Source organism: Ascaphus truei, chromosome 5 (assembly GCF_040206685.1).
Source record: "Ascaphus truei isolate aAscTru1 chromosome 5, aAscTru1.hap1, whole genome shotgun sequence".
In the NCBI taxonomy this organism is placed as follows: Eukaryota; Metazoa; Chordata; class Amphibia; order Anura; family Ascaphidae; genus Ascaphus; species Ascaphus truei.
The window spans coordinates 152,759,026-152,782,685 of NC_134487.1; the positions used below are offsets into that span (position 1 = coordinate 152,759,026).

Here is a 23,660-nt window from a genome sequence, read left to right on the forward strand (position 1 = left end):
AGAGCCCTGGGGTACCCCCACAGAGAGTTCAATAGAGGAGGAGGTGTTAGCAGAAGATACACTGAAAGTACGATGGGAGATGTAGGATGAGATCCAGGATAGAGCTTTGTTCCGAATACCAAGAGTATGGAGAATAGGGTGGTCCACGGTGTCAAATGCTGCAGAGAGGTCGAGTAATATGAGCAGAGTGTAATGACCTCTGTCTTTGGCAGCATGCAGGTCATCAGTTATTTTAGTGAGGGCTGTTTCCGTGGAGTGAGCAGTGCGGAAGCCAGATTGTAGAGTGTCTAGGAGAGAATAGGTGTTGAGAAAATGGAGCAAGCGAGAGAATACAAGATGTTCAAGGAGTTTAGAGGCAAAAGGCAGGAGGGAGACAGGTCGATAGTTAGAAAGACAGGTAGAGTCAAGCTTGCTGTTTTTGAGTAATGGTATGACTGTGGCATGTTTGAAGTAGGATGGAAAGGTTCCAGAGCAGAGGGAGGAGTTAAAAATGTGTGTGAGCGTAGGGATTATAGTAGGAGCAAGAGGTTTTAGGAAATGGGAGGGAATGGGGTCAAGAGGGCAAGTGGTAGAGGGAGAAGAGGCGATCAACAGCGACACATCTTCCTCTGAGACAGTGGAAAAAGAGTTAAGGAAGGCAGGAGGAGAGTTGGGAAGAGGTGTAGGATGGGAGGAAGAAACAGAGGAGATGTTCTGCCGTATGGATTCCACCTTTTCCTTAAAATAGTCAGCATCGTCCTGAGCGGAGATGGAGGAAGGGGAGGCAGCTGAGGGTGGTTTGAGTAGAGTATCAAAGACAGAGAACAGTCGGCGTGGGTTAGACTTGTGCATGTTGATTAGTGAAGAAAAGTAGGCTTGTTTAGCTTGCGAGAGGGCAGAGTTGAAACAGGATAGCATAAATTTGTAGTGAAGGAAGTCTGCGAGAGTATGAGATTTCCTCCAGAGGCATTCAGAGGAACGAGTAGAGGAACGCAGCATGTGCATGTGGGAATTTAGCAAGGGTCTAGGGTTAGAAGGGCGATGGTGGCAGAGAGAAAGCGGGGCATGTAGATCAAGAGAGGAGGACAATGCAGAGTTGTAGTTCCTGACCAGGTTGTCAGGGTCTGTAGCAGAACTGAGAGAGGAGAGGGAGGAGCGTAAAGTGGACTCAAAGTCAGGTAAGTGATTAGAGCGCAGGTTTCTGCAGAACAGGGGGGTAGATGGAGGTGGAGTGAGAGCACTGTATGCGAGGTGATAATGGTTGAAAGGCAGGGTTGCAGACCTGTCTAAGAAATGTGAATGTGCTCACAAGTGATATTCTTTATTGGCTATATACATGTATGTATGTATGTATGTATGAAATGACATGCAAATGAGCACACAATGTCACCTTTTGCCTGAAATCCATTTACATGGAACTCATGTAAGCAAACACAACTTTTAAGCATAGTATTAGATGCAAAGCCTGTCAAACTACTTACAGACATGTTTCAACCTTAATGGGTCTCATCAGTGTGAGGTTGGTTGTACTGGCTTTGCCATTTTCAAGGCTGGGTAGGTTTACCATACATTTTAAGTTATTGTGGGTGAAAAAGCCGACAAAAAAAACCTCAACTGTTAGCATATAGGAAATAAAGCATATCACTTGTGAGCCCATTCACATGTCTTAGACAGGTCTGCAACCCTGCCTTTCACCATTATCACCTAGCACAGCCGTGCGCAAAGTGGGGGGCGAACCCCCCAGGGGGGCTCTGGATTTGTCACTGTTGTGAACCAATCAATGAGATGTTGCTATGATTCTGCATTCCCCTAAAATATTGGCTATTAAGGCACCCATGAGCAAACAGCAAAATATTACTTAGATTGTCAATTTACCTCTAGATTCTGTGACAAACAAACAGTACAGAAGGTAAACATCGTGAAAACCCTGCTTAGCGTTTGTTTGTTTGGAAGAAGCTTCTGGGGAGCGCAGATTTTCACCATATAAAGGGAAGGAAATATATAATATGTAATATGTCCAAACGCCTGTAGCAATATGTATTGGGATCGAGATTAGGAACTCACATTCTCCCAGTTAAAATACAGCATTGGAAGACAATCTGAAGACTCTGTAGTTTACAGGGGGGTCTTGCTTAGTGTACTCTCCCTGGTGTCAGTGGAACAAACCCTCGATGGAAACAGAGACAACTCTAGTGCAAAATTGTATGTTCACTAATGGTATATTATATAAAAGCAGTGGTAATTTGCACTTACATTAGCACCATGTGCATAGACACATAAAAATCAAAGCGCAGCAGCAGTATACACATCTACCCCACTCCCGGGATCGCGTCGCGTCACTTCCGGTTTCGTGATCGATCTTGAAATGGGTCCACACGGGTTCTGGGGCATGAGGGGCACACTCTGGGTTGCTGCTGGTTCACTCTACGCGTTTCGCTGGCGTGGCAGCTTTGTCAGGAGTCCGATCCTGCTGCTGCGCTTTGATTTTTATGTGACATGTGAGGGGGGGTGGGCTGCTGACATGTGAGGGGGGTGGGCTGCTGACATGTCTTTCTGACATGTGAGGGGGGGGTGGGCTGCTGACATGTGAGGGGGTGGGCTGCTGACATGTGAGGGGGGGTTGCCTGCTGACATGTGAGGGGGGGTGGGCTGCTGACATGTGAGGGGGGGGTGGGCTGCTGACATGTGAGGGGGGGGTGGGCTGCTGACATGTGAGGGGGGGGTGGGCTGCTGACATGTGAGGGGGGGGCTTCTGACATGTGAGGGGGGGCTTCTGACATGTGAGGGGGGGGCTGCTGACATGTGAGTGTATTGTGAGAGCTGTGTGCAGTGAGTGTGTGTGGAGTGAGTGCTGGGAGTGTCTGGTGTGTGCAGTGTGCAGTGGGAGTGTGTGCGTGCAGTGCAGAGTGTGTGCTGGGAGTGTGTGCAGTGAGCAGTGTGTACAGTGTGCAAAAAAAAAAAAACGGGAGCCACGTGAAAACCGCGTTATAACGGGGTTTACCTGTGTGTGTGTGTGTGTATATGTGTATATATATATATATATATGTGTATATATATATATATGTATATATATATATATATATATATATATATATATATATATATGAGATTCCTGTGTTTGGTGCATGAGTATTACTCATAAAATGCTCTTTTATTCATGTTTTAAATTGTTGGACTCTTTTTCGTATATTAAATGATATTATTTACATATTGCACTAGGATCGGGCGCTCTCTTTTTTCGTTTTCATATATATATATATATATATATGTATGTGTGTATATATATATATATATATATATATATACATACACACACACAGTGGTCGACAAATCACCAAAAAATCTACTCGCCGAACAAAAAAATCTACTCGCCACCTAGTACCACATGTGTGCTGCTTGGGCAATAGGAGCTCGCCACGATGTTAAATCCACTCGCCCGGGGCTTGCAAATGTATAGGTTTGTCGAACACTGTATATATATATATATATATATATATATATATATATATATAATAATCATCAATAATAATAAACTATGCATGTGAATACAAACGCTGAACGTTTGAAAATTTTTATATTACGTTATTTCCTGACAATGCTTTTAAATATAACGTGTTATTAGCTAGCATTTAATTGGACATTTAATCTACAATCGCTAGTGGCTATAGATGTTTATTTTGTAACCCCCAATATTTCATCACTAGAGGACAAGAAATGTCAATTGCTTCTGTGAGATTGCCCTTAATATGCCTTTGGGGAACCTGTATAAATATGTAGACTCAACATAATGCTTAATAGGGGAGATCAAAAATAGCCATATTATTAAACCATAAAATTACAAATATGTAAAAAAAAATGTATATATATATACACACAGACATACACACATAAACACACAATTGTGCACACTACTGGTGCAATTAAAACCCATACGACATTTTCAAAATACTAATTAATCGGTCATTTGTTTTGGACAATATAAAATTCTATGTATCCCTTTTATTTTCTGGGTAAAAGTTGGTACTATTCAAGTGGAACCAGTACATACTGTACTTGTTAGTAGCTTACAGTAGCTAATCGTATTTAGCACTTTATTTTACATGGACACTTTAATGAGAAAGTACGTTGCCCTGCTTTTACTTAAAGCTTCTTACCACCAATTTTACAAAATATAGCAACAAAAAATAATAGAGTATTTTTGAAGACTCATTGTTTTCATGAAAATGCATGGAACATTAATGACTGAAAGGGGTAATTTAGGTCAATATTTCTTTGGACATTGGGCATTAAAATCCGATTTTGAAGTTACTTTTTAAGAGACCCCCAATTTGGCAGATATGAGTATTCAATTTCCGGTCACTTTTGGGGCAGCAAAAAATGGCCAGTGGCAGTGTTATTTATGGCAAACCAGTATATAAAGGGAACATACAATGCCTAACCTTTATTCCCTTTTATTACCAGTACTCAATTTGATTTTCTGCTGGAAAGGGGGTTTCCTCTTGGCAATGATGGGCAACCCTGCTCAATGGGGCCCCCAATAAATACAAATGAATATTCGGTAAGCACGAGCGCTTTTGCTGCACTTAGTCACTCTATAGTTGTCCATGAGCTCACTGTCCGTGTTACTATAGTGAATGACATGATTTATCAAAGTTCCAGACCTGTTATTTATATTGGAGGCATCATGCAATTTTTGTCTGGCTGCCACACTCCCAAGCGGGCTGCCACATTCCACTGGGGCCAACAATTTCAGCTGCTGTGTGTGCAGTAAGATCTTGGTGCATACTTAGTCACCACTCACCTGAATGCACCAACTATTCTCTTCCATTTGCATCCTTGCTACCACACCATGCAACAGGGAACTGGGGAATGCTACTTATGTTCGTGTGCTATACTGAGATCCAAACTTGAATTCTGAGGCTACCAGTCGAGTGAAACATAGGCCTGTAATGTAAGAGCCTGGTGTTCACTATTTCACATCTACAACTGCATTCAGCATTTCAGAGTTTCAGTTGTTGCAGTGTGCAAATGACCATCTGGAAATGTTATTAACTAATAGGAAATATGGTGTGTGTATTAAAATTACATTCCTAGTTGCTTTAGCAGGTAGGAGGTTAGTAACTGTAGATCACATCTACAGCAATGTTCATTTTTTTTTTCAGGAGGCAGTTTGGCCTAAAGAAATGTTACATAAATTATTACAGCTTTAAATGTGTTATAACGGTATGATTTACTACTGTGAAAGCATCTATGCCAAGCTCTTTCAACCTTTTTTTGGTTAAGGAACCCTATAATTATATTGTGAAATTCTGAGCAACCCCAACCCTCTCTAATAGCGAGCCTGAGATCAGATGCATTGTAAGGAACCCCAACCCTCTCTAAGAGCGAGCCTGAGATCAGATGCATTGTAAGGAACCCCAACCCTCTCTAATAGCGAGCCTGAGATCAGATGCATTGTAAGGAACCCCAACCCTCTCTAATACAGAGTCTGAGATCAAATGCATTGTAAATTCTTCTGTATTTGGTACAATTTTCGTATGAAAATTGCAGGAACCCTTTAAGGATGTCCAGGGTTCCTAGGAACTCCTGCTGAGAGACACTTCTCTATGCCGAGCAGTGCGTCTGAATATTTTTTTCCCTTTGTAAGATAAAATGCCAAAACATAAATAGTTACATGGGGGTATCGAACCGTAAAAAAACAATTTCTGACAAAACAGTCATGAAGTATTGCTTTCTCTTAAATTATTTATACATTATAACTGTAGGGCTGAGGAACACTTCTTCGGACTGCTGGACCTTGGAGGATTTAATTAAAGATTGTAGTGCAGGGGCAATGTCGAGCAACCTTGGGCTACACACTGCCCCACAATCCGTTGCCGCACAAACATGAGGATTGTGCATTGTTGTTGTACTTTACAGCTGTAGGATAAAGCTAAACAGTGTTATTTCTCCAACAAAGACACATAATAACATGTGGTGCTATTTCCCCCGATTTTTCATGCAAGTGTTAAAATGTGAACAACTATTATTAATTTTCCTTTTTTTTTTAAGTTATCAAAACTTTAATTGGTAAATGCTTCACTGTGCAATTTTGAGTAACATTGCTATGAAGTACTTTTCTGGGGTGCCTTCATTATTCATAGTGTGAATATAGTAAGAACTATGTACTGTATATGTCGGTCCTAATGATGAAGTTACTGCAGCATTCAATTCTTACTGGTATGAACCTCATGGTATATTTTGATAATATTTTTGGTAACCGAAATTGGTCTTGGTTGGAAAAAAAAACTGTACCTACCTTTTGAAGATTACAGAAATCTTAACAGAAATTAATAAACCTTAACACTAAATATTTAGGGGGGAGCAACACAGTCAGTTAATTACTTTTTTTTTTACATATATGAATACATTGATATGTACAATTTACATATATGTATATATATATTTATATAGCGCCAACAGTGTACTCGGCGCTTCACAAAGACCATACAGTACAGTGAATTATAATACAATAAGTGCAGTAAAATTCAGACAATAGAAAAGGAAATCCCTGCCCCGGAGAGTTTACAATCTAAGTGCTATGTTGGGAGACTGGCAGAGACAGCAGCTGAGGGAATAAGTGCAGTAGATGGCAGTGCTTGGCTACAATTGTTTGTAGGGGTGACTGTTGGTGGGACAGTAGCAATGAGGGCAGGCTATTGGGATGCTTCTTCTGTGATGAGTTTTAAGGTTGGTCAGTATTAAATTATTAGCAGGGAAAGAGGTGGCAGGGAGGTGCGAGTGAGAGCAGGTTTGTATATAGATGGGTCCAAGATTAGGAGAGATCCCCAGCAGCAAGGAGGAGAGAGAGGGGGTGAATAGAGTATTTTTGGGTTGCTTTTTATTGTGGGGTGTAGACGTTGTTGTGAGAGGGGTGTTTAAATAGTGGTGCAGTATATGGGTACATGCATAGGTGGAGGGGAGGAGAGATGAAGAAATGTGGATAGGAGGGGAGTGTGGAAGGTGAAGAGAACAGAAAAGTTTACAAAGGAGTGAGAAAACAGCAAATTGAGAGGGCATAATGATATGCAAGGAGGTAGGAGGAGAGAGTTCCCAAGAGGATACGATGAGACAGAGTTGAAAGAGGTGTATAAATCAGGCCTGTGGGGGCAGTGTTGCATTGAAGATTAAGCAGCAGTTTAGAAATTGAGTCTATAGATGTGTACAATTTGTCACAGCATTTAGAAAGTCAAGTTCACAGTTGCAGGGTTGTTGTTGAAGTGCAGAGTCCAGTTCTTGAACTTCAATATTCACTCCACAGACACTTTACATGTGACACTTCAGATGTTACACAGCCAATATAGACTGACTTAAATACTCTTAAAAAGATTCACTTGGCTAATAATTAAGGAAGGGGTTTGCCTATCTAACATGTCGTTTTTAAGTATGTACTGGAATGCAACAGCAGGCAATGTAATAAGCAGAATCAACAGTTAATTACTCACAATTACATACCAAAAATAGACATGATGAACGTGAGATCAAGAACAGAAACTCAGAGTATAAGGTGACGTTTGAGAAAACGGTGCATCAATCTGTGGTCACCTAAATAAAAAAGTGCATGGAAGAGATTCAACAAACCCTGAACTTTTTATTTTCTATTTTAGTTGTTTAGCTGAAAGGTATAATACAATGTTTCACCACCTTCTCTTCCTCCCCCAAAGTCCGATTTACATGGTTTTAATTAATGCTGAATCCCATCAGTTTATCAATAGTGAAGTTAATTACTATAAAACTGGTTAACCGTTAGACAGTGAAATGAAATACCAAATTACTGCTCAATTTAAAAAATGACATTTATAGTGTTGCTATAATGACAGTGTTTGAATATAAATGTACAGTATGCTCCTATTTTCCTAATATTTAAAATGCAATGCAAATTCTTCCAAAGTATGCTAAGTAGGCGTTTGTCATCACCAAAACTGATGGGCCAGCCAGAAAGATGCTGCCAGCTGTCATTTTTTCTCCTTTTCCTGGAAATCACCGGGATGAGGCGTCAAATATTACCAGAATGGGGATTCACAAATTTATGATTAAGGCCTCGTCCAGGGTTGCTGCTTGCTGGCGGAGGCACTGAGCCCCTACAGCCGCAATTAGAGCGGCTTTAGTAGGGGCTCGTCTACGCTTCCGCAAGCGCGCGGAAGCGTAGGTCTTTGGTAATTTTTTTAATCACGCGCTTGCCGGAGCGCAGGGCCGGTCACGTCAGCGGTTTGCCCAATGAGGGTGTACCAGCTCCGTGATGTCACTGGGACGCCCCCTGGCGGCGCGCTGTCTAAGGCCAGGGAAAGCACCCGCTTTCCCTGAGCCTCAGCGCACCTCAGCACGCCAGCGGGGAGCTTGGCCGAGGCCTAAGGCTTCGTCCATAGTTCGTGCGGCATCACGCTCGTCTGCAGCAGGAGAGATTTCTGTTCTGCAGGCAGAGGCGACAGTGTCGGGGGGGGGGGGGGCGGGCGGCCGTGAACTTACGGAGCTGGTTCGCCCTCATTGGGCTAACCGCTCACGTGACCCGGGCGTTGTGCGGCAAATTCAAGCAACGTTGTCGCGAGAAGCACCCTTCGCCCTTGTGCACGCGCGCTATACACATGCACTAGTGTTTGTCATCGTTCGCGCCTTCTCCTGCACTATGGATGGAGCCCAAGTCAAACAATGGGAGTTGACAAAACTTGTGCAGCTGAGTTTTCTGCTTTAACGCAAGAATGTGCTATTGATCTAAAGAAGAGGAAGCAGAATAGCCTAAAGAATTCTTCTAAGTACGTTGGAAAAAGTTACTGGTTTGTCAATATGGATGCTGGATTTAGGTTGTCCCTTCAAATGCTTGGAGCAGTATGTTTGGTTATTGAAGGTTGTAGTTATCGACTTTAAAAGGACGGCAAAAAATAAAAGAACTGAAACTGTAGAGAGAAAGCACAACAATACTCATGCACTCATTTTTTCAAAAGTAATAATCCAACTTTGATTATAAAAATCTATTCCCACACAGTGCATTTATTGCCAATGAGTCCATGTCCAGGCACCTTTTCCAAATCCAGCTTCTAGTTTATTTTAACCATTAAGATACTTTTCTAGAAAAACCTGTCTTTAGTTTTCCATCCCAGTCATATACAGTACCTGTCAAATCACAACCACACAACATAATCTCTACAATGTGACAGTAGTTGTTTCATAGTATGAGATTTGATAAAGGGCCAGCAATGCATTGCAGCGCAATACTTGACAGGCCCCATTAGCACTGAAAGAGTTACATCCCTCTTCAGATTCAAACCTGAAAACACAATATCACATTTTGTTTTTTTAAAAGCTTATTAGAGATGTGTACCCAACTTTTTTCTGCTTTACAACACTTTACAATCTTGTGTTACATGGGTCATTCCAATGGGTGCTACGTCCGTTTCATATCATATTGTAGATAAAAGCAGATACTCCTGGGCACCTCTATTCTTTTATTAAAGATTTTGTATGTAGCGCATCAGTCTTTTCTCTGCTATTTATAAAGCATAACTTTAATAAACAAAGCTTTAAAGATGGGACGCTCTTTCAATACAGTTTCTTATTGGAAGTTGCCGTGGTGACATTTGCAATAGTAGTTTGGAGCCTACGCAGTAGATTTTATTTTTATTAGCCATTTTGCTTTTCACATGTTTAAAGATGACGGAAATATTTCCATATGTTTTTAAGGTCTGATGCTTAAAGTAAATTGTTGCATTCAAAAGAAAGGTGGACACATTTTGCTCTGTGCCCCAGGGAATAAAGTCAGAACAGCCAATGCAGCTAAAGATCTTTTCTTCTAGATATGAGATTACAAACATCTGAGAGGTTGTATATCTCAATAATTTCTATAATACTCCATTTGAAAAAAAACATAAGTACAATTTATATTTGTGTTTGCTATAAAACAATAAAACAAGACGCGGATCAAGCCTTGTATGAGCTTGTGATTGTCTCTCCATTTATGACATCTGAGTTGCTTGATGCAGCGATAATTCTAAGGATATAGATCCACGCAGAAGATCCCTGCTAGTTTAATGAAGGAATTACATAGTTACATAGTAGATGAGGTTGAAAAAAGACATACGGCCAGCAAGTTCAAACTATGCTAAATTTAGACACCAGATACTTTATCCTATATCTATACTTGCAGTATATTGATCCAGAGGTAGGCAAGCAAAAAACCCCAGCGTCATATCATCCAATGATATCTCATAAGGGGAAAAATAAATTCCTTCTTGACTCCAAGAATTGGCAATCGGATTAATCCCTGGATCAACATCCTTCCCATGTACAGGCATACCCCGCATTAACATACGCAATGGGACTGGAGCATGTATGTAAAGCGAAAATGTACTTCAAGTGAAGCACTACCTTTTTCCCACTTATCGATGCATATACTGTACTGCAATCGTCATATACGTGCATAACTGATGTAAATAATGCATTTGTAACAGGCTCTATAGTCTCTCCGCTTGCGCACAGATTCAGTACAGGTAAGGAGCCGGTATTGCTGTTCAGGACGTGCTGACAGGCACATGCGCGAGCTGCAGTTTGCCTATTGGGCGATATGTCCTTACTTGCGAGTGTACTTAAAGTGAGTGTCCTTAAACCGGGGTATGCCTGTATACTTATTTGGTATATCCCTGTATACCTTTCCTTACTATAAAGATGTCCAACTTTTTTTTTGGAACAAATCTATTGTATCTGTCATCATGGTCTCAAAGGGCAATGAATTCCACATTTCAACTGCCCTTACTGTAAAGAACCCTTTCCTTTGTTGCTGGTGAAATCTCCTCTCCTCCAACCTTAAGGGAATTAAACCTTATTTGTTGATTGTGACCATCCCAGGATTGAATGGAATTAGGTCACAGACATTTTTGTTGTTTATTTTTGCGTAGCACTGCAAGTGCACACAGCCGCATGCAAAGAAAGGTAATGAAGATTAAAAGAGCTTACATTGAGTGACAGTATAATTGTATACATTGTCCTGAATTTGGGTTTCCCAGTTTTGGGATATAGAACAAATGTTTGATAAATGGCAACAAAATTAATTTCCACCTCTCCAACAAATACATTTTTGTGTGCATTGCGATTTTATTGTCAATTGTCCTGCCTCTTCAATGCAAAAAAATAAATAAAAAATCTTCTGTGGAAAAATATATATATTTGCTAATATATGTTTTATTTCTCAGCACGAAAAACAAAGAAAAAGATAAAAGGAATTCAGCAGTCTAATGCAACAGCAGTACGAGATGCTCCTGAAAGTCCTCTAAACAAGTCTATGGTCCCTGCAGCTGTGCCACAACTCACACCTACCCTAATCTCATTACTGGAGGTTATTGAGCCTGATGTGCTGTACTCTGGATATGACAGTACATTACCTGATTCAACCTGGCGGATCATGTCTTCTCTCAACATGCTAGGGGGGCGACAAGTGGTAGCTGCTGTCAAATGGGCAAAGTCAATACCAGGTAATGTCAATTTTCATGCTTGATCTAATTTACATTTTGTGCTACAATCAGCAGAATGATGTCTTCTTTTATTCCTCAAAATATGGCTACACAATGTTGACATTTGTAATCACTTTGCAGCTGCTGAGGTCAGAAAGCATACTGCTTGCTGTTCACTCTTCATTCCTGGTCCCTCCGGCAGTGATTTGGTTAATACAGCTGTACTGGTTTAAACCACTTTCATACGTTCGAAGCATTCCATAGTTGGCATACACCGAGCCCAACGTGGTAATCCCTAGGTGTTAAATTCTATTCACGGTCTTGCATGCTTATTGTGCCAGTGTCTAGCAAAGATGCCAACCTGTGTTTATACATGTAAAGCTACATTAATAGTTGCATTTAAATGACATAAAATAACAGATGATCAAGGGAAGTGGTTGGCCATGTACCTGTTTAGAAGAGTGACAAGTCAACATATTTACAGCTAAGAAACATGAAATGGTCACAAGGTCTCTAGCTGATTTTAACAAACGAAACATTTCAATACTAAAAAAATATTGCTTTTTTTTTTTAAAAGTTGTGATACCTTTTAAGGGTCGACATTAACGTACTTAATAAATAAAGACGAAACCTGTGGGGTTCAAAAATCTGTACACTCTAATTTTATCTATGGAGAACTCTCGTGTTGGTCCATTAAAAGGTTTCACAACCTACAATGAAGCTACAGTTCTCTCGGACTAATACGGGGCTACTAAAACTTTGAACTAATGCAAAGAAATTGAATTGTCACAATTTACTTGGGTAGATTTTTAGCTATACTTTCAGCTGAACCATACTGCACTTTAGTACTGTACCTTTTTCAAATAACTGATAAGTTTAACTTTAAAAAAAAAAAAGTAAGATACAAGCAATGTATTCAGAAATGAATTTTCCGTTACAAAATTCTAGTATAACGTATCCACCACATTGTAAGTGACTAAATGGTTTAAGCAAAAAGGAAATATTTAACATATTGTATATCTATCATTGTATTTGGTCAATATCAAAATGTTTGGCTTATTAGCTCATGTAACTGTAAACCAGTCAAATGTAATTTTTCTCATGCGACTGCATCCATATATGTGAAGCATTCATTTATTTTAAACTGTTGAGAAGTCTGTATTTATCGGACTCGTATATAACCAACGTCTTAAAGAACCAAGTACTTGACACTAGGAGCCCTTCTTTATGAATTCTGCAGACCTGCTAGTCTACTTAAATGAATTCAAATAAAGGATATATATGTGATAAACACATACGCTTACGGTGTAAGAATCGCATTTTAGTGGAAATTACTTTTCGACAGGCAACACGGGGAATAGAAATTAATGGAAGGATATTTTCTCTTGTACAGTACATGTCAATCTTAGTCCTTCCATTTTCTAAAGTGGGAAAGACAGGCTCTCTACGCAACCAGTTGTCTATAATGCTGCGATATGTTTAGGTTTCAGAAACTTGCACCTGGATGACCAAATGACCCTTCTGCAGTACTCATGGATGTTTCTGATGGTTTTTGCACTTGGTTGGAGGTCTTACAAACAAGCCAATGGAAACATGCTGTATTTTGCCCCAGATCTGATCATAAATGAGTAAGTGATACATTTATCAAATGTCCGTCTTTTATGTTTGTGGCCTTGCTCTGCTCTTTTCTGGGACTGTTTCACTGGGGTGGTTATGCAGTAGGTACACTCGTAGAGTAAGTTAGAAAGTGATCATTTTGAGACATGTTCTTCGGAACTCAACCTAATGGGAATTTAAAACTGTAAATACTGTAGCATATGTTAGAGAACATATTTTGTATTGCAGTGCTCTTCAGAAGGTTTGAATTTGACCCTAAAATGTTTTGTTCTACAAGCAGTAATTCCCCTGCATCAGTAACGACTTGTTTGAGGCAGTGTTACAAATTATATCCTGCACATTGCATAAGCAAATTCTGTAACGGAATGACCGTTTTTAAACAATGTAGCAAAACCAGACCCAAGAAACTGGTGGATTTCATATTTAACTCCTTAGAGACAGAGCTGTTGACAAAGGGAGGACACCAGTATTACTGTCCCGGGCCCGCCCAATCAAAGGGCCCGGCTTCCCTGTCGGCAACACTACTGTTTCCTCTTTGCAGGCAAACCGGGCACTCCCCTTTCCTGGCTACCGCGCCCTCCCCTTTCCTGGCTACTGCGCCCCTCCCTTCTCCTGCAGAACTGCAGGGCCCTCCCCTTAGCACCGCCCCGCCCTTCCCTCAGTACAGCCCCCCTCCCTTCACTCCTGCAGGACTGGAGGGCCCTCCACTTTCCTCGGCACCCCCCCTCTGTCCCACCCCAGGCGTTCGCGGGCCTGCTGGGCTCTCCTGTTCACCGACCATGCTGCTCCAGCAGGCCCATCCATGGGCTCGAGGTAAGTCCACATGTCCCAGGCCCCGCTTATACCACCCTCCCAGGCACCTTACCCACCCCAAAGGGGAGAGGGCTTATTTTTGTGTGTGTCTGGGGATGGGGGCTTATTGTGTATCACTCTGTGTCACTGTCCCTGTGTCTTTGTGTGCCACTGTGTGTGAGTTTGTGTGTCACTGTGTGTGAGTTTGTGTATGTCACTTTCTGTGTGTGTCACTGTTGTGCGCGTATATTGGGGAGGGAGGTTGAGTGCGGGGAGGGGAGAAAAATACATGGAAAGGGGGGAGGAAAGGGTGACTGGGTAGTGTAAGAGGGGGGTGAGATTGAGGTGTGGGAGAAGGGGGGGGTGTTAGAGAAAACAGGGGTAGGAGGTATTTCTCGGAAGGCCGCCGACACGTGGAGGTGGGGGGCCTGGTGGAAACGTTGGTCCTGGGCCCCTGGAAAGCTGTCTGCGGCCCTGCTTAGAGATGTCTGATATAAATTATAATCTACTGTTATATTTCTGCATATAAAACAGTGAGTACAAAAAGTATTTTGCACGTTTGCAAAATTGTTTCAAATTATGTTACATTCCACAGTTGGTATTTGGGTGGTTCAGCATATTTTATAAGTAAAACTCACTTCACTTGAGGTTCCCTTCAGTCTCCTACGAAATTACCTTCCCTTCCCCCCCCCCCCCTCAAATATCTGTTACCATATTTCCTAAACAATTACTATTCTACAGGACGCAACGTGCAAAACACTCAACTTATGTTTCCATTGCACTGATACACATCGCCACTTTTCTTTGTAACAGAGGCTGAATGTGAAGATCTTGGACAACCCACACATTATTTTCTAACAGTATACGTTAGTGACGTCTCATTGTAACACGAAACCGCTCATAAAAATGCTCTTTTAAATCATTTTACAAGATATATTGGAGCACCAATCAAGTGAAATAACTCACCAGTGATTAGGTGTATTTTATTTTCAAACTGAAAGCCTAGTAGTCAACAGTACAAGAATAAACACCACTACGTATAAAATGCATGCTGATTTTGCTAGGAGCTAGTTAGTGGATAATATCTTAAGAGTACTAAAGCATTTCCGTTGTCAGGGCTGCATTAGTGACAGCTGTTTTAAACACCCTGTAAAATATAATTGTACATCAGCATGTCCCCAAAATAAAAACTACTAATATGTAAATGTTTAAATAGAAAGCTTATTAACCCCTGTGCTGGCCACTCTGGCAGCAGAGATTAGACATCCATATTTTGTAAGTAGTCTTCTGCCATATTTATTTATGAAATGTTTTACCAGGAAGTAATACATTGAGTTACCTCTCGTTTTTAAGTATGTCCTGGGCATAGAGTTAACATGACAAATAATACATGGTTACAAATACATAGTTGGATAAGTGAACAGGGTATACATTATATACAAGACATAGCGTGCACAGTTAGAGATAATATATATTATAGGCGTATGTAACAGTTACAGACCAGATTAAAATGTGAGACCGCTTTAGTTTTGAAAGAACTTAGACTGGTGGTGGCTGTGAGAGTCTCAGGTACATTGTTCCAGTTTTGGGGGCACGGTAAGAGAAGGAGGAGTAGCCGGATACTTTGCTGAACCGTGGGACTATGAACAGTCTTTTGGACTCAGATCTCAGATAAGTGCTGCATCTGGTAGGGATGAGGAGCTTGTTCAGGTAGACGGGTAGCTTGCCCAGAAAGTATTTGAAGGCAAGACACGAAAGATGAACTTTGCACCTAGACTGAAGCGATCACCAATCTAGTTCTTTGAGCATTTAACAGTGATGTGTGTTGTAGTTGCATTGGAAAACAAAACGACATACTGTATTGAATTGTAGAGGCTATCAAGTTTGCTAAGGTGGGTTTGGGGTGCTGATCCATATACTATGTCCCCATAGTCGATAATTGGCATTGGCGTCTGCTGTGCGATACACTTTCTAACCAGCAGACTTAGGGAGGATTTGTTCATGTAAAGTACACCTAGTTTGGCATAGGTTTTGGATGTCATGGTATCAATGTGCATCCCAAATGTTAAATGGGAATCAAACCATATGCCCAAGTATTTAAAACTAGTGACAGGAGTTAGGGTGATTTTAGCATTGGTTCTGATCTGGAGCTCAGTCATTGGAAGCTTTAAAAATGTAGCCGTGGTCCCAAATACCATTGTTACAGTCTTGTCAGTGTTTAAAAACAGTTTGTTTTGAGAAATCCAATTTTCAAGTTTCAAAAAGTCAGATTGAAGTATGTGTTCAAGGTCGGAGAGGCTAGGGCTGTGTGCATATAAGATTGTGTCATCTGCATAGATGTGTATTGAAGCTCCCTTACAAGCTGTAGGAAGATCATTGGTGAACACGGGGAAGAGTAGGGGCCCCAGAACAGAGCCTTGCGGGACACCACAGGTGATATCCAAGGGGTTGGAGTTAGAGCCCGAGAGACACATGTTGGGATCTACCTGATAGGTAGGAATTTAACCAGTTTAAAGCATGCTTCCCTATTCCAGAGCACTGGAGTTTAAGCAAGATAACATGATCAACAGTATCAAAAACCTTTGCAAAATCTAGGAATATTGCACCAGTGCATTGTCCGAGTTCCATTCCACACTGTATTTAATTGCAAACTTTTAGCAGGGTAGCTACCATGGAGTGTTTAAGGCAAAAGCCAGATTGGAATAGGCTAGGGAAATTTATCTTGATATAGTAATCGCTTAATTGGGAGTGGACACATTTTTCCACGACTTTGGATAGTATTGGGAGAAGAGAGATTGGCCTGTAGTTTGAGACAGTGTTTTTGTCCCCACTTTTGAAGATTGGGACAACTCCGGCAGTTTTCCAGGTTTTAGGGATATGGCCTGCAGACAGATAGAGTTGATTATGGAAGCAATTGGTTTGGCAATGGCTGGGACACCAAGTCTTAGGCACTTAGATTGTAGTAAGTCAGGTCCACATTGGCTGCTTAGTTTTAATTTGAGGAGCGCTTGAGCAATCTCCTCTTCGGATACTGGGACAAATTGAAATTTGTGAGCAGTGTTGGGAGAGAGTGGGGCTATAGGGGTACTCTCAGAATGAGGTTCATGTTTGTGGTTTGTGTTGCGTTCCGCTAATAAGTTAGTAGCACACCCCACAAAGTAATCACTGAATGCATTTGCAATGTCGGTGGGGTTTGTCAGAGTAATATCCTCCTTAGTGATATTACTTGGTTGTTGATGGTTAGGAGGCTGGAATATATTGTCGAAAACCTTCCAGAAGTTAGCTGGGTTTGATGTATTCTGGTGAAGATTGTCAGAGTAATATTGTGCTTTTGCATGTCTTGTTTACCTTGTGCACATATTCCTCAGGCATCTGTAGTGATTGAGATCCTTGGTAGTGCCAGTTACTTTGTGGCTTTTCCACAAGGCATCCCTGAAATGCCAGAGAGCTATAAGGTCAGTTGTAACCCACGGAAGGTGCGCCCCCCCCCCGGTACTCTTATTCTGCGTAGTGGAGCATGGGTATCACAGAGTGTTAAGAACTCTGATTGGAAATAGTCGAGCACAGAATCAGGGTCGGGAATGAAGTCGATTCTGTACCAAGGGCAGTTGGTAAGGTCAGCCAGAAACTGTTGTGGGTTAAAGTTTCTAAATGTTCTAGTGAGGATAACTTTAGGGCTTGATTGGGGTGGTTTAATTTTCCTTACACAATACATTATTGCATGGTCACCGAAAATGTCAGGAAGGATGCCAGATAGTTTGATTCTGATGAAATTTGAGGAGAGAATCCAGTCTAACAAGGAGTGGTTGTGAGATTTCAGGTTTATCCGTGTGGGTTGGGAAATGAGTTGCTTTAGGTTAAATGACTTGAGTTGTATCTGGATTTTGTGTTTTTTAAGGTCCAACCAATTGTAGTTGAAATCCCCAAGAACTAGCGGCTCACTCTTTTCATTCAGAGAGGAAATGGAGCCAAGAAACTGGGTGATATCAGTCAGGGGCTGTAGGGGGCGGTAGATGCCAGCAACCAAAACGGGCTTAGAAAAGGGGAGACAGATTTTGCCAACTAGGATTTCAAAAGGGGGTGGACTTGGGGGGCAATTTAACAGTGTAAATTGTAATGTGTCTGCAATGTAAAATAACAAACCACCTCTCTTTGACCTATATTTCCTACAAATGGAGTATTCCTGAATGGCGATATCTGCATCGAGGGTTTTAGGGGTTTGCTATGTTTCTGTGAGAACGATGGCTTTGGGTTTATGCATAAGGCACCATGCCCTTAGTTCATCCAGTTTGGGCAGCAGGCTCCAGATATTTATATGAGCGACAGATAGACCTTTTTGGAAATTGGGGGTATTCTCTGGAGTATGGGACAGGGTTGAAATGGGAGGGCCTGGGTTAAGTTCAATATCACCTGCTAAAGAGAGTAATCGTTTGAGTAGTTGTTTGCAAGTTGTAGATTTGTGGTGTTTGCCATTAGATTGAGCGATGTGTTGGTGTGCTGGTTTTCAGAGTTCTCCACCAACATTCAGTAGATAGTGCAAGGCTTTTGAGTAATGTATGGTGATGTTGGGTGTGGGCCAGGAGGTAGGCGTTTGTAGTGGATAGAGAGAGAGAGACATTTCCATGAGGCCACAAGAAAGAACAAAGTTGAGATACATTGCAGGTTCATTATCACAGAGGTAGGTAATGTTGCATGTAACTGTTGGGAGCCAAGTGAGTGTGCGCAGACTAAACAGCAGAGGTGTGCCTTTTCCTTGTCAAAATATTTTGCTGCATTGCATAGGATACCTTCCAGCCCATACAAGTCTTCCAGCACCAGAAAGTGCCTTATTACAGATGACTGCTTAGTAAATATTGCCCTATGTAGAGTTGTACAGTAATTCAATTGGCCTCCAATTACAATATTTTTATTTAATTGTTTTACAATGTTAAATTCTCCTAACCATCACAAACGGTATGAGAGGGACTTCTGAGTAAGTATTCTGTAAATAAATACAAACTGTATATGTACTACAGCTGATAGTTACTGTATTATTCCTGAAAGCTCAGGCATACTGAATGTTGCAGGTGCCACTATGGAGTTGTCTAATAATGGAAAACTATTTCTGCACACAGAGCATGCCTGACATACAGTATCAATATACAGTAACATGACTAAGGTCAATATAGCAAGGTCAAGACAGTAATTTCTTTTAGCATAAATACAGCGTGAAAATAATATCTATGCTTTTGCATTGATGGAATGAATAATCTAGTGAAATGATTGCACGTTGTATCTCAGCATACACCACCATGGCTAAAAAGAAAACTACACAAGCTAGAGGCACACGCTCCTGAAGAGTGCTTTAAGCTCGATCATGTAGGATCTACATGATTAAAGTCATATGGAAAAGCTAGGTGAGCCAGTGGGTCCTTATCCACCATTAACGTCTACATACGTGTCCGTGTTTCATTAAATCACGTGTTAGGGAAAAGTTCCTAGGTCTTTAAATATGTAATTATAGCTCCCTATATCCTATCCTCCCTACTAATTACTCGGCTCTATCTGTGATCATTTAAAAATGTTCAGTGCCTGAAATGTCATTGGTATGCTGGCCCAAGGATCATGTGATCTTTGGTGTAGTTATTACAGTACATGAACTTGACCCGCCCCCATGACATTGGTACTGGAAGAGGAAGCCTCAATGAACTGCAGCTCAATGAACCCTAGGCTTGAGCTAATAAGGTATGGTGTACAGTAAACGTCATCAATTGGCATGACCGCTCTTGTGACATTCACTGAACATCACTATGGTACAAAAATAATGTTAAGTATAGAAAGGAGCAGGGGCGTAGCTATTGCCCGGGGGCCCGCACTTTTTGGGAGCCTGCTCCCCCCCCCAGCCCCTGTGGGCGTCACATTGCAGGACTTGAGATGGAGGAAGGAAGCACAGAGGGAAATCCCTTCCTCTGCAGGTGGGCGGGGCCCTGAGGTGCAGTAGGAAGGACAGAGGAAATTCCTTCCTCTGCAGAGCCTCCGTAGAGCAAACAGAGAGAGAGAACGCGAAGAGAGAGAGAGAGAACGCGAAGAGAGAGAGAGAGAACGCGAAGAGAGAGAGAGAACGCGAAGAGAGAGAGAGAACGCGAAGAGAGAGAGAGAGAGAACGCGAAGAGAGAGAGAGAGAGAACGCGAAGAGAGAGAGAGAGAGAACGCGAAGAGAGAGAGAGAGAGAGAACGCGAAGAGAGAGAGAGGGAGAACGCAGAGGGAGAGAGGGAGAGAGGGCAAATGGTGAAAGAGAGCAAAGAGCGACATGAGGGGCCCTGAAATGTTTTGTTTTTTTGCCTTGGGGCCCGCACATGTCTAGCTACGCCGCTGGAAAGGAGGATTAGCATGCCGCTTTTTAAAGTAGGTGAACTTGGCTTAAAACAGTGTTTTAAGGTCTCATTATGTAGGCCTTTCAGCTTTCTTCACTACAGGAGTGACTTGGGAGAAATAATAATAATATATTCTGCTATACTTACTTCACCCTATCTGCTCATGTAATGTGTTGCATTGTATTTCCACAGAATTTGGCTTTGGATTCCCTCCCCTCCTTTTACAGGATGTATTATCCCCTGTCATTTGTGGGGAGGGTCTGTAGAACAGCGGCCCCCCACAGTTGGTGGTAACTTGCTGCAGACGTCTGCAGAGACGTTAACAAAGCATTTTTTGCTTTCTGGAGTGCTGGCCCCAGCGCCGGAGACAGGAGGAAAAAACATCAACCTGCTAATTTCAGCTGTGGATTGAGTGTGATGAGAATAGTATTAAAAAAAAATAGTTCAATACAAGGCAATTTGCTAAATACATCGACCCATACTGGAATCGAGGAACTAGTCATTTTTCCAAAACAATATACTGTATAGTGAAAGTAATTAAAAGCACACACACATACTGCAGATATATCTATCATACATACAGTATATCTGCAGAGGAGTAACTAGGTGTTTTTGCACCCGGGGCAGGTTCTGCCAATATATATCTACTTAAATATTACACTGAGTAAGAGAGCAGTTCCGTCTCGAACCCCCCCCCCCCCCCCCCCCCCCTTATTTTTTTTTTTTTTTTAATGGCTGGGAAGTAGGGGGTTGGACATTGTTGGTTTCTATTGGACCGTGTCAAGTGAGGGATTTAAATTCAAGGAACAACTGAAGGCCCTATTCCAGGTATGTATCTCGGAAACCAGGGGGTCACTGAAGCTGACATTAATACACGGTTTAGCTCCAGGGACCCCCTGCTTCCTAGCCATGTAAAATTGGGAATGAGGAGGGGAATTACACCTTTTTCTTTACTAGCAAAAGTCCCAAATGTGTTTCAAACCTAAGCAAGAACAGCCATGGAGTCTTGGACACTACATGGCTCTCATTACCTGTGCATTTTCACATCTCTGTAATACCTGCAACAATTACTTATTCCATAGTTACACAATAGACGAAGTTGAAAAAAGTTCAACCTATCCTACATTCAGACAACAGATACTCATCCTATATTTGTATTTACATTATATTGATCCAGGGGAAACCAAAAACCCCAGTGAAATATCATTCAATGATATCCCATAAGGGGAAACATTAATTCCTTCCGGACTCCAAATAATGGCAAAAACTATATTTGGTAAATCAGTAATTGAAGAGTTTAAAAAAATGTTTCTTGTTGGAAGGCCTGCAACACAAGGGGTTTACACTGCATGTGGGACTGCCCTTATGAGTTGCCAAGATTAAGTTTTAGGAATCTCTCACCTCTTTCTAAATGGCACTCAAAACATACTCAAGAGCTATCCTAAAAATGTGTATAGTATAGGTATATAGAAACAAAAACTAACAGCTGAATAGGCTCCATAACATTAGTACTTACACATCACTTGACAATGGGGAAATTGTGGCACACAGGATATACAGTAGCATGCCATCTCACTTTAAATGCAATAGTTTATATCTTGTCACGTGTGAGCAGTTTAGCATTCTCCAGAAGTGCAAAAGCAGACTTTCCTTTCTTTAAACCTTTTTATGACTGCTTTTCCTATGCCTGTATTGCATAACCATTACTCTGTGCTGTAAATTGTAAATTATATATATGTATGTACAGTATTTTTGACCTTGAAACTTGTCCTCATAGCTTTGTTTGAAGAGCCTTGTTTACCTGCTTATTGCCTCACAATTTTTATCACTGCTGAGTGAGTCACAGAAAATTGACATTTAGATGTTGAAACCTTTTAACACCTTCCCCTGATCCCACACAAGGCTCTTTATATTCTTCAAGTCTCCATTCACACAAGATTTTAACCCGCTTAGTACGTCTCTACAGAAATCATAATTGAAGAAAGTGTAGAAATCTATGTAATTTCTATTAAGGCCAGAAATTACATTGGCCTTAGCTGTGTACAGTGAAGTACAGGCATACCCCACATTAACGTACGCAATGGGACCGGAGCATGTATGTAAAGCGAAAATGTACTTAAAGTGAAGCACTACCTTTTCCCACTTATCGATGCATGTACTGTGGGAAAAGAGAGAAAGTTCGCGCCAGAAAATTAAGCCTACTATTTGATGTGTGGCTTCAGTCCTTTCCACAGAGTGGTTCCGCTGCCTGAGTCTTTCAGAGGTGATTCACCAACCTCTGTATGAATATGGGTAGAAAAAAGGGTGTCCTCGGGCGCGTCACTCTGTTTGCGGCTCCACGACGTAGGTACGTGCAAAGTAGTGGAGAAAGGGGGGGGGGGGGGGCCACAGTAAGAAACAGCACCAACTTATGCACACTTCTTCATTAGGATAGGGAGAGGGGGAGGGAGGGGGGGAGGAGAAGACAAGGGAAGAGAAATGTTGAAGCAAACTTTTTAGGTGGAGACACACTCACATCAAATCTCTAGTATCTTGATCTGATGTCTCCTCCTCTAAATAAGATTAGGTGGGTTGTAGGTGGGGAAATGCCCTCTGGTATCTTCCGTGATCTTAAAATTCTCATCCAGGAAGCACAGTGACGTCACAGAATCCCGCGAGAATTGTGACGTCACTGTGCTTCCTGGATGAGAATTTTAAGATCACGGAAGATACCAGAGGGCATTTCCCCACCTATAACCCACCTAATCTTATTTAGAGGAGGAGACATCAGATCAAGATACTAGAGATTTGATGTGAGTGTGTCTCCACCTAAAAAGTTTGCTTCAACATTTCTCTTCCCTTGTCTTCTCCTCCCCCCCTCCCTCCCCCTCTCCCTATCCTAATGAAGAAGTGTGCATAAGTTGGTGCTGTTTCTTACTGTGCCCCCCCCCCCTTTTTCTCCACTACTTTGCACGTACCTACGTCGTGGAGCCGCAAACAGAGTGACGCGCCCGAGGACACCCTTTTTTCTACCGATGCATGTACTGTACTGCAATCGTTATATACGTGCATAACTGATGTAAATAACGCATGTATAACAGGCTCTATAGTCTCCCCGCTTGCGCACAGCTTCGGTACAGGTAGGGAGCCGGTATTGCTGCTCAGGACGTGCTGACAGGCGCATGCGTGAGCTGCCGTTTGCCTATTGGGCGATATGTACTTACTCGCGAGTGTACTTAAAGTGAGTGTACTTAAAGCGAGGTATGCCTGTACTGTAGATAGATAAATCCTCCATTGTAATTGGCGTGTTGGTGAAATAGTCATGCTGTTTACACAATGGGATATTGTTCGCTTTACACGCCTGTGTTGCTGTGTGTCTAGATATCCGTAATAGACTGACCATCTTCCAGGACAGTTCAACTCATATGCCAGTCTACTTGCTGCCTATTAAAAGGATAGTCC

General features: G+C 41.7%; 1 protein-coding gene across 7 annotated transcripts in view; it reads left to right on the forward strand.

The window, feature by feature from the left end:
• Nucleotides 1–23,660, forward strand: part of NR3C1 (nuclear receptor subfamily 3 group C member 1) — a 224,674-nt gene that overhangs the window by 178,995 nt on the left and 22,019 nt on the right. For all 7 annotated transcript variants that reach the window (XM_075601049.1, XM_075601052.1, XM_075601050.1 and 4 more), the window contains exons 5-6: nucleotides 11,199–11,477; nucleotides 12,940–13,084. In XM_075601049.1, coding sequence (XP_075457164.1) covers nucleotides 11,199–11,477; nucleotides 12,940–13,084 — 424 coding nt within the window. The remainder of the gene's footprint in view (nucleotides 1–11,198; nucleotides 11,478–12,939; nucleotides 13,085–23,660) is intronic.